Source organism: Oculina patagonica, chromosome 3, assembly GCF_052425735.1.
Source record: "Oculina patagonica isolate OP01 chromosome 3, crgOcupat, whole genome shotgun sequence".
Classification (NCBI taxonomy): domain Eukaryota; kingdom Metazoa; phylum Cnidaria; class Anthozoa; order Scleractinia; family Oculinidae; genus Oculina; species Oculina patagonica.
In genome coordinates, this window is record NC_135760.1 from 3,154,159 (window position 1) to 3,165,464 (window position 11,306).

At 41.5% G+C, this 11,306-nt stretch overlaps 1 protein-coding gene across 1 annotated transcript in view; it reads right to left on the reverse strand.

Moving 5' to 3' along the window:
* The window catches only part of LOC144645799 (uncharacterized), a 31,491-nt gene extending 20,414 nt beyond the window's left edge, over positions 1-11,077 (reverse strand). The window contains exons 1-6 of the mRNA XM_078505341.1: positions 10,958-11,077; positions 7,719-7,836; positions 5,078-5,235; positions 4,694-4,809; positions 3,677-3,768; positions 1,175-1,267 (exon numbers count right to left, since the gene is read on the reverse strand). Coding sequence (XP_078361467.1) covers positions 1,175-1,267; positions 3,677-3,768; positions 4,694-4,809; positions 5,078-5,235; positions 7,719-7,836; positions 10,958-10,993 — 613 coding nt within the window. The 5' untranslated portion in view covers positions 10,994-11,077. The remainder of the gene's footprint in view (positions 1-1,174; positions 1,268-3,676; positions 3,769-4,693; positions 4,810-5,077; positions 5,236-7,718; positions 7,837-10,957) is intronic.
* Positions 11,078-11,306: the final 229 nt, after the last annotated feature.

Sequence of the window (11,306 nt, forward strand, 5' to 3'; positions counted from 1 at the left end):
GTAATGCACGGGTCAGATTTCAGTCTCGCATGCGAAGTGTCATGTTCAGTTACGCAAAACTTGAAAAATTTGAACAGAAAACAATACTTGAACGGTCAAGGATTATTTGGAGACAAATTTTTTTTCAAGTTAACATTACATTTGCTGTTAGAAGCAAAAAACTTTTGACTTTCTTGTGTGTATGACATGCAGTAATTTTAGTGAGCGTCGCTTTCTGTTGATGTTATTCCTACGCGGAGCGAAAATGCGTGCCAAATAAAATATAAACGGTATTTGACTTGGAATAAATCATCGGTCAAGCAATTACTATAAACACAATCAACACTAAAAGGAAGCATTTACCCGACTTCAGCATTCTCATAAGTCAAGAAAACTCTATTTGAAGTCAACAGTCCGCCTTTGATTTTCATGTCTCTCTTCGACCGTAAATCAAAGGACTCCAAAGTCGAAAGATTATTTCATCGCTTTGAAGACCTTGATGTTCATTTTTTCAGCAGTCAAATATTCTGTAGGGTATTCTCTTTCGATTTAAAATTCCCTAAAGGTGTATTTATCGGTAAATGGATGAATGACCACATTGAAAATTTTAACAGCGAGCCGCGTGGACGCCATTTTGGTCATTTGCTCTCTAGCAAGGAGTGAGAGAAGAACAATACAACCCAGATATGGGGTTTACTTACACCCAAATATGGTAAAAAAAGTCCCTTACGCAGAACTTAAGATTTTCTCTGCCTATACACTCATACGCACACGGCTCTATGATTCTGCCGCCTCGACAGCCTCGCCTCTTGGCTCGGCTGTCTCGTTGGCAATAAGGATTTATTGACTCCTGTTATTAAATAATTAACAATTAGACGCCAAGCTCTCGGTTTCAATTTAAACAACCAAGTCGAGGAACTATTGGCCGATAGTTGCCCCGCGGAAATTTGATATTCTCAAAATAAATTTCGAATAAATATTAGCCCGAGAAGCGAAGCTTGCTAATATGCAAGTTTGTTCAACGTTTCATCTGATTGATTAAATAATCTTTCTCCGAATATATATGTCTTTGCGCACTCGAGATAAAATAATTCAACGCTTGACTTACTTGAACATTCAAACTGTTAAACAAGTTGTTTTGTTTAATCTGACACTACCGTATTTTATATTTCGGAACCTAGTTCATGTAGTTTACCTGAACAGTCCATACCCCTCCAACCAGAAGGACATGAGCAAACACAGTTCTGAAGGTCCAATGTTCCTCCGTGTTGACATTTCAAAGGACACTCTGAGAGAGAAAGAAACGTAACAGATTAAATGGCTGTGTGACGTTGCTAGTGTTCAAAACAGACTTAATATATGAAAAAGTTTTTTGAAATGATTTCTTGAACTGAGAAATTCCGTGAAAAAACTAGGTGAAATAGCTATGTATTTTCGCGTATGAGAGATTATTACGTTATTGGCATTTGTAGAAGGCGAGACCGTGGGTTTTTTTTGGGTAGGCTGTTCCCTGAAATTTATTTATTTATTTTTTGAAAAAAATTCTGGCAGACCACAGGCAGCCCAAGTTTACTATGTGAGTGAATCAAAGCTGTAACAAAACGAACGCTTTATTCCCTCAAAGGTATATTCAGTTGTCTAGCTCGCCTTATAGTCACTTGTGGCTCATATTTTAAGCTCTTATTTGGACCTTAGCATTAACCCTCGGACGTACAAGCAAACTCACACCCCCACCATCGTACAAGGGGGGGGGGGGGGTGGATGGAACCCCTCCCCGGAGTTTTCGTTATATTAAGGCGGAGCGAAATTATTTTGAACTGAGAAGAAAGTCCTTAGCGTACTCTACAAGATGACGTAATTTTAATTGGCTGTGACGTCATATGACGTCCGTGACGTCATTAGAGCCGCCATCTTGGATCCGCCATCTTGGATTTCAACGTTTTCTTAGAAAGTCAGAAAATAACGGAAATTGATGCAAAATCAAGCCAGAATGCTTACGGAACGTAAAAATAAACACATCTTGCACTTTTGTTTTAAAAAAACTGGAAAAAATAAGAAAAATAGTAAAAATGACGATTTTCGGCAAGACCTGCTTGTATTTATGACGTTGCCATGGCAACGTCAAACACCATGGATACATAGTTGACATATCAAAATTTCCGCAAAGGATGAATGAACAGCTACTGAAAGTTTCAGCATTGTAGAGTCAATCGTGTTTTCAAAATTTGGAAAAAACCTTATGTGGGGAGGGTGGCATCAACCCCCCCCCCCCCCCCCCACCTTGTACGTCCGAGGGACTGTCCGGTAAAGAAAAACATTTTAATCTCATATAATATAGCATGAGAAGCCTTCTCACCTTTATTCCATTATCCCTTAGTCTCTTATTGCTAATTTAAACTCTGTCTCTTCGATTATTTTTGTTCCCCCCCCCCCCCCCCTTTTTTTTTTTTTTTTTTTTATAATTTATATAAAAAAATAATATAAATATATGTTTATAGTGGTCATGCACTTAGCTTCATATCTCAACGAGATAGCTAGTTTACAGGCATGCCACTGAAACAGAGGAAACAAATAATTTTAAATGAACATAACAAGGTTAAAAATCCCAACTGGCAGGAAGAGACCAGTTGGCTATATACAAAGCGTGGTCGAGGATTTAAAATCGGGACAACCGAGAAACAAATCCAGCTAGTGGCAAGGACAGGTCTTGAACCGGGGACCTCCGGATTACAACACCAGCACCCTAAACCACTCGGCCACGCTTGCCTCCTTATTAGTCACCTTTTGAGTGATGGACTCAGTTAATATTGAAAAGCCACGTTTTTGATACTCGTATTATTAAGGTATTTAAAAGGGCCTTAAATAATAACATAAGCTAACATAAATGTATTGAACAAACCAACCGAACTGTTGATTCATTTACATATGTTTAGGGGCTATATACATATGAAACATGTAGAACAGAGATGAGGTATCCCTATTGTAGGTATGTGAAAGGTGTGCAGCATTTTCTATCGTAGGTATACGAAAGGGTTTACTTTTCTGTCAAAAGTGGTATATCAAAATATAACACCATGGACGTTTGGGCCAGGCCTTCCCGTATAAAAACGTTTTGAGTACCTACTCCCCTCTCCCTCCCTCTCGAGTTTTGCTGACGGAGGAAAATAGTTAAAAAAGAAAAATCGTCGGTTGTTTGTAAGAGATAAGATAGCAAGAAGGAAAGCAAATGGCTGACAACAAGGCCACGCTATTGGTCGCAGTGTTGCAGATAGTGGTCACATCTCCCTGCGGGAGACTCGCATGAGAAAGGAACGGGAATGTTCTTCGTCTCGTTTAGTGGTATAAATGAAGGATTGGTTTGATCAAGGCTGTTTAAGACATAACGCCAATATTTTTAGCCATCCATGCATGTTTCGTTTAGGTTCTAACGTAAAGAAATCAAAAAAGATTTTCCTACTGTGCTAGGGGTCTTGACCAATCAGGCATGACACTTGTATTTTTTACGGGATCGAAAAAGGCTTGAGCCACGCCCAGATAGATCTCTTTTAAGGGTTTCATTCAAACTTTATGACGAGAATCCCCATTCCTTTCATATGGAAGTCCTTCCGGGGTCAACGTGTTGAAATAGCCGCGCGCATTATTGCAAAATAGGTTGTTACAGAAAGGTCTTAAAAATGCTTTTCAGCTTATTACTTACTGCATAGACCCTTGTAGCAAAATCCTTTGCCAGAGGCGCATTTAGTGCATGCGGTTCCTTTTTTGTACGGATATTGATCGTGTACATTACCTCTAAAAATAAAACATAGCTATCAACAATTATATACTGAGATTTCTTTTACAGACGTGCTCGTTTTGCGCCTTTAAAATGACAAGCGAACCCATTTACATTTTTCGCTACTGTCAATCATCTTAGTGGACCCCTCAGGAAACAGAGGCTTCACCTTACCAGGTTCAAAAGGTCACGTCTGTCGTTTTTCAATTGGTAGATTTAGATCCATTTTGTTTGTTTCCACTTTACAAGGTTTGTTGGCTGTAGCCATAATTCTGATTGCAGGCAGTGAAAAGCGCAATCGTTTTTTGGGTTCTGAACTTTCGAGTTAGCGTGTCAGGTTATTTAAAGCAAGGCGCTTGTAGTTAGTGAGTCTTTCATCAAGGACCTGACTTTAATTTTTTCCATAGTTATAACCTTAAGAGGGAAGCCCGACACGATTTGAACTCGTATTTGTGAGACGAGCGGCGCGGACGTTGTTGAAATGAGGAATGAATTGATCATTCATAATTTTAAGGTATATGGCCTATTATAATTTTATCGCTCGACGCCATTTCGTTTCAGCTGAAGGAGGCGACTGTGCGCTTCCAAAAAGTCCATACCTTTCCAATGACACTTTTTCCATCTGTTTTCGTCATGAGGCAAGCTTGGAAAGTTTAGACTAATTCTTTTTTCAAAATACCCTATCTGTGACGTTAAGCGCTCGTCTAAGAATAGGTCCACGTTCAATAGTTGTGCTTATCAAGCTACGGATCCTGACGCGGGAAGTTGGAAAACGAGGAAAATATACGAGTTACTCAAGGCCGAGGCAAAGGCGAGAGTCCACAAATCGATCTTCACGCCAAATCCAAAACCGCGGGCGCAAGACGGGAATTCGACAGAAGCATTCTTTTCTTTCCAATACTAACAACCGGATAAAACGCTAAAACAAAAACTCGTACTTACGATGGTGCATAGTCACAAGCAACATATTTGCCGTCCATAAGGCCATATCCAGTAGGAACAAAGTTGGAACAAACGTTAACTGCACATCCAACGTACTTCGATTTCGCCCACACAAGCTAAAGAAAAAGACGTAATATGTCATGATTGTTAAGCATGGTTACGCTTCGAAGTAAAGATAACTGAAATACTATAATTTTGAAGTTCGTTGTGACACCGGGCCTTCACAAGAAGTTCTCTGGAGAAAAATTGCTGAATTCACCAATATGGCAGTGAAAACGCTCCTGCTTATAGTGGAACGAGGAGAATTGTGACATCATCTTCTGCTCCGCTTTACTTTTCCATTCGTTTCTCTGCGACGGAGAAACAATGTGCAAAGCATCTTACCTGTGTGTAATGTTCACATGGCTCCTTAGTACAAACAGCCGAACTCATTGGACTCGTGTACTTGCTAAACCTGTAATAATCGGTCTCGTTGTACCATTTCTCTACGCGGTCTACTGGGTTGGGAAGCGCAGTGGCGGTCTGGCGAGCGAGATTTTGACCTGCAAATCAAAACCCAGAACCTTAAGTTTGTCTATTTGTATAGGAAATCGCACCACCTCGAGTACAATTCGTGATTAATACGTACGAGTGCTATCAGGCGAGTGCAATTTGAGAACTTTTACATTACGAGTACCTATTAATTACAAATTCATGTGTACGAAAAGGTCGTGCGATTTTTAAACGATGACGTATCGCTTAATGTCATCATGCGAGTGAACCCGATCTGTCCGAACATCTATTGCGCGCGATTGACCGATCAGTAAAACCGAATAGAACATCGAGCACCGCGTAAAACGCAAAGCAAAATACTCCCGGCCAGTTAAAAGGGACTAATTCAAAGTATAAACAAAAGAGACAGATTACACTTGATGAGCTGTGTTAGATTTAGTTAACAGAAACTGTGAGCTCGACTTGTAAGCAAGTCTACAGAAATTTCTATTTTGTTTTATCACAATTAAAGGGCTGGTGTAAATATTACAAAACTGTTTGACCTTTTTCTATCGCATATCGTATATTAGATGTCACGCTCAAGATAACGCAGCTTTTGTTAAACTATCATACAACACAGATGGAAAGCGTCAGCTACTTTTATTTCCGTAAATTTTTTGACAATTTCCTGAAATTTATTAAGACCCCCTCGCTTGTGCATGCATTGCGTGACTTTTTTTATTGATAGTGTACTTAACAAAACTACGAGCATCTTTCTGAATTAAGAATCATTGCCATCGAAAAGGTAAGCTTTATAAGGCTCGTGTTCAGAATACTTCAGAAACTTTCCTAAGCTTTCCTAGGTCTTCGGGGTAACATTGGAAATCTTTGGATGACTTCGTTTCAACTCCAAATTCTTTGGATGAAATTCGGTAATCTTCGGAAGTCTTCGAATTAACTGCAGAAATCTTCGAAAGTCTTCGGATCAACTTCGAAAGAAATTTGCCCGTGCAAAAATAAAAATAAAAGCACCATTTGTGGGCCCAGTTCTTGGCCACCCGGGCCCAGTTCTCGGCCACCAAAATCTTGTGTGTAATTTTCTATATAAAAAGGCTAAATTAATTTTCACAGTCTTAAAATCACTCTGTAAACTTATTTATGTTATGTCGATCCCAAATTATTTTTATGAGGCTTTGTTTTACTTAAGAAGAGAAGGTTTTTAACGCGCCTAGTTGCTTGCCTATGTGCAGGTTCTGGCAAAACTGCAGAATTGCGTTGTGTGACCAATGCATTTAGATGGTTCATTTTGCAGTGAAAAGGTCTTGAAAGAGTTCTTTAGCCATAGGAAAATAATAAGCACAAAAACGATAAAGGGGCAGGAAAAGAGGACGAAATCAATATGGTGGCAGAATTAAAAATGCAGGGCTGTTGGTGGCATTGCCAAGGCAAGTGGGGGTAGAAAGTGGAATGTCAGGGGATACAAGAGTTTTCTTTGGTTTTTGACCTTTTTATAAATGAAAGAGTCTTGAAAGAGTTAGGTATTGTAGAAATAATAGAAAAGACAAGAGTCAGCTCAAAACTAAGAGATTTAATTGAACTTTATTTTGGAAATTTTCTTTCTTTCATTCTGGCTGCAGCAGATGAAGTTTTATTAAAAACCAAAGCACTACGCTGTAGCGAGCAGGGTGGCCGAGAACTGGCAAATACGCAATAGTCAAAAGAAAAAATTTCGAATACAATTAAGACTAAAAAATACAACGGTTGAACGAAAAGTTAACTTAAACAGAAAGCTGAATCATTCCACGTTTCACATGCCAAAAATGAGCTCGTTGGCAGGGGCTTTTGAATAAAATACGAATTTAACTATATCCATGAATTTTAAGGAGCCGTATAAAACAAACAAGATTTCGGGAAAACAAATTCACCTTCCTCCGCGTGAACTCAACGTGTGAGCTTTCTATAGCGAGTTGCAGGATCAAACTCAATATACTTAGAGCAGAAGAATCAGTATATCGTTTTATGGAAATAACTTTTTCTTTTAATTCAACTGGGGAGTGAAAAAACGGGTTGAACACAAAGTGGCCGAGAACTGTACCCGGCCGAGAACTGGGCCTCATACTGTACTCCTAGGGAGTACAATTTGGGATTAAGTCAGTAATTTTGTTGAGTGTACTATAAACATTGTAACAATAGGATTTTGAGTTGAATGCTCATTTTAATACTGAATATCGTCAGCAACGATTCACGAAAAAATCAAACATGCGCTGCGAGCGCCATCTTTTGACCGTTGGCATCACTCAGAGCACGACTTTTGAAATACTTGTAATCTGATGCCGACTTCGCCCCTCGCTTATTATCATCGGATAAAAACGTCGAGCTCGGAGTCATACTGTCAAACTGAGGGCCCCTGTGTAACCAATTCGGTCGCACATTTGGCAGTAGTCAGCCACTACTTGTGGCAAAAAACCAAGTTTAACTCTATTTGTTTTGTGGTAATTGCCAGAGAGGTTTCTAATAAAGTATAATTAATTAATATATTTAGAGTTTTTAATACCTAATTGTCCTTCGAAGGTAACGGGATAGGGGTATTCGCCGAATTGCAGAAATCCGTGACCCCACATACACTTATTTGCCCACATCTGAGCCATGTTGGCAAGGTTGTCGTCCCAGACCTGCAAGCATAGGAGAAAGGAGTAAGTTGTACGTTCGAGATTCGAGACTGTGAGCACCGGGGAAAGTCATGCAAAAGGTTTCAACCTACTGGAGGCGGAGAAAAGGAGGAGGAGGAGATGAGAAGCCGAAGTGGTGGTGAAAAAGGTGGAGGGGAAGGAGGAGGAGGAGGAGGAAAAGGATGGAAGGAGGAGGCGGAGAAGAAGGAGGAGGAGGAAGAGGAGAAGGAGGAAGAGATGAAAGAGAAGGAGAAGGAGAAGGAGGAGGAAAAGGAGAGAGAGGAGGAGGAGGACGAAGAGGAGAAGAAAAGGGACGAAGAAGAAGAGGAGGAGGAAGAAGAAGGAGAAGAAGAAGAAGAAGAAGAAGGAAGAGGAGGAGGAGAAGAAGGAGGAGGAAAAGGAAAAGAAGGAGAAAGAGGACGAAGAAGAAGAGGAGGAGGTCGAGAAGGAGGAGGAGGAGGAGGAGAAGGAGGAGGAAAAGGAGGAGAAAGAGGACGAAGAAGAAGAGGAGGAGGTCGAGAAGGAGTAGGAGGAGAAGGAGGAGAAGGAGGAGGAAAAGGAGGAGAAAGAGGACGAAGAAGAAGAGGAGGAGGTTGAGAAGGAGGAGGAGGTTGAGAAGGAGGAGGAGAAGGAGAAGGAGGACAAAGAGGAGAAGGAGGAGGGAGAAGAAGAAGAAGAAGAAGAAGAAGAAGGAGGAGGAGAAAGAGGAAGAGGTCGAGGAGAAGGAGGAGGAGAAGGAGGAGGAGGAGGAGAAGGAGAAGGAGAAGGAGGACAAAGAGGAGAAGGAGGAAGGAGAAGAAGAAGAAGAAGAAGAAGAAGGAGGAGGAGGAGGAGGAGGAAGAGGCGGAGGTCGAGGAGAAGGAGGAGGAGTAGGGGGAGTAGGAGGAGGAGGAGGAGGAGGAGAAGGAGGAGGAGGAGGAGGAGGAGGATGAGGAGGAGGAGGAGGAGGAGGAGGAGGAGTAGGAGTAGGAGGAAGAGAAGGAGTAGGAGGAAGAGGAGGAGTAGTAGGGGGAAGAGAAGGAGGAGGACAAGTAGGAGGAGGAGGAATAGGAGGAGAAAGAGGACGAAGAAGAAGAGGAGGAGGTCGAGAAGGAGTAGGAGGAGAAGGAGGAGGAAAAGGACGAAGAAGAAGAGGAGGAGGTTGAGAAGGAGGAGGAGGTTGAGAAGGAGGAGGAGGAGGAGGAGAAGGAGAAGGAGAAGGAGAAGGAGAAGGAGAAGGAGGACAAAGAGGAGAAGGAGGAGGGAGAAGTGAAGAAGAAGGAGGAGGAGAAGGAGGACGAAGAGGAGGAGGAGAAGAAGAAGAAGAAGAAGAAGAAGAAGAAGAAGAAGAAGAAGAAGGAGGAGGAGGAGGAAGAGGAGGAGGTCGAGGAGAAGGAGGAGGAGTAGGGGGAGTAGGAGGAGGAGGAGGAGAAGGAGGAGAAAAAGGACGAAGAAGAAAAAGAGGAGGAGGTTGAGAAGGAGGAGGAGGTTGAGAAGGAGAAGGAGGAGAAGGAGAAGGAGAAGGAGAAGGAGAAGGAGAAGGAGAAGGAGAAGGAGAAGGAGAAGGAGAAGGAGAAGGAGAAGGAGAAGGAGAAGGAGGACAAAGAGGAGAAGGAGGAGGGAGAAGTGAAGAAGAAGGAGGAGGAGAAGGAGGAGAAGGAGGACGAAGAGAAGGAGGAGAAGAAGAAGAAGAAGAAGAAGAAGAAGAAGAAGAAGAAGAAGAAGAAGAAGAAGAAGAAGAAGAAGAAGAAGAAGTAGAAGAAGAAGAAGAAGAAGAAAAAGAAGAAGAAGAAGGAGGAGGAGGAAGAGGAGGAGGTCGAGGAGAAGGAGGAGGAGTAGGGGGAGTAGGAGGAGGAGGAGGAGAAGGAGGAGGAGGAGGAGGAGGAGGATGAGGAGGAGGAGGTGGAGGAGGAGTAGGAGTAGGAGGAAGAGGAGGAGTAGGAGGAGGAGGAGGAGTAGTAGGGGAAAGAGGAGGAGGAGGACAAGTAGGAGGAGGAGGAATAGAGGGAGGAGTAGTAGGATGAGGAGTAGGCTCTAACCGATAGTGCTAGCACTTTTTTGGCATTATTTGGCTTCGCGAGCTTTTTTTTTTTACATTTTTGACACCAGGGCCGGGTTGTTCGAAAGGCGATTAATGCTAACCCAGGATTAAAAGATGATCGAGGTTTTAATATCTCTTGTTTTAAAAGGTTTTCCGTAGCTAATGTTTTGTGAAGTTTGAGATTGGTCCACGTCAAAACTGGGGGATAGAAAATATTAACAGAAAACCTCAGAGAAATGTTATAAAATTGAAATCAAATTTCACGCTAATTCTGGATTAGCTTAATCGTGCTTTGAACAACCGGTCCCAGAGCTTGAAGATTACCAATTAGTTGTTGTTTTCACTTCCAAACAAGCACATCCGTGGGGGGCGGGGGGGGGGGGAGGATCGAATTTAGGTCAGCACGAACAATGAGGTTGAAAAAATTTGGGTAAATTAAATTGTCAAAAGATGGCTTATGACGTCACTCGTTTCACGATCAGGAACATGATCTTTCAAAACTTTACTAATAGACGGTTCAAGAAAAAACTAAGCTGAAACTTTACAACTTGGTTTGTTAAATTTGATTTTACGTGTGACTACTTAAAATATTATTCATTCGGCCGCGTTTAGGAGCTCAATTACAAGACAAATACATACTGCTATACAAATTCAATTGTTTTTGTTTGTTTTGAAAATTTGCAAATTGTTACTGGTTATTTTGAAAAATCTCTTCAACAAATCAGTGCTATATCATGACACGCAAAAAAACATGATCATTCAATATGAACCTGGTGCAAATTCTGTCAATTGATTTAACAAATGGTAAACGTCACAGCGTGCACTATTGAGTTACAGATGCATGCGGGAGGTTGCTAAGCACGAAAGATGCGTAAGAGTCTAAGCGACTCTAGCTTTTTGAGTGCTTAGAAAACCTGCCAAGTGCATCTGTAACTCAATAGTGCGTGCTGTGACGTTTACCATTTGTTTTATAGCACAACTTTTAGGAGATTTATCACCGAAATCCGTTCGAGAAATAATATAAAGCCATCACAACTCACAATAATCCCCTTGGTTGTAAAAAAAAAATCACTGTTATCAGCCCGTGACTCAGTCTCTACCTACCAAATATTCCATGTCGGCGGCTGGCGGGTTAACCATTCCGCGAAATTTATTATGTTCGTCCAGAAACTTCTCCTTTTCTTCTGTTATCAGTTTACAAGTGGCGAAGTCTCCTCTTGACGGCGGGGTGTTGAAAACTTGGCAAAAGGCCCTATGCTTCATAAGAAACTGTAACATAAAACAAAGAACCAGACACACCAAACGGCCGAGGAGATCATGTGTGTTTCTGTGGGGAAACATGGCTAATTATTCCGCCGCTGTTTGTTCTACCAGCTGAGTTAATCGAGTATTGTATTACTACACTGTATGTGGTAATCGAACCAGCTACGATTTTGGCGTCGCTTGGTTTTTT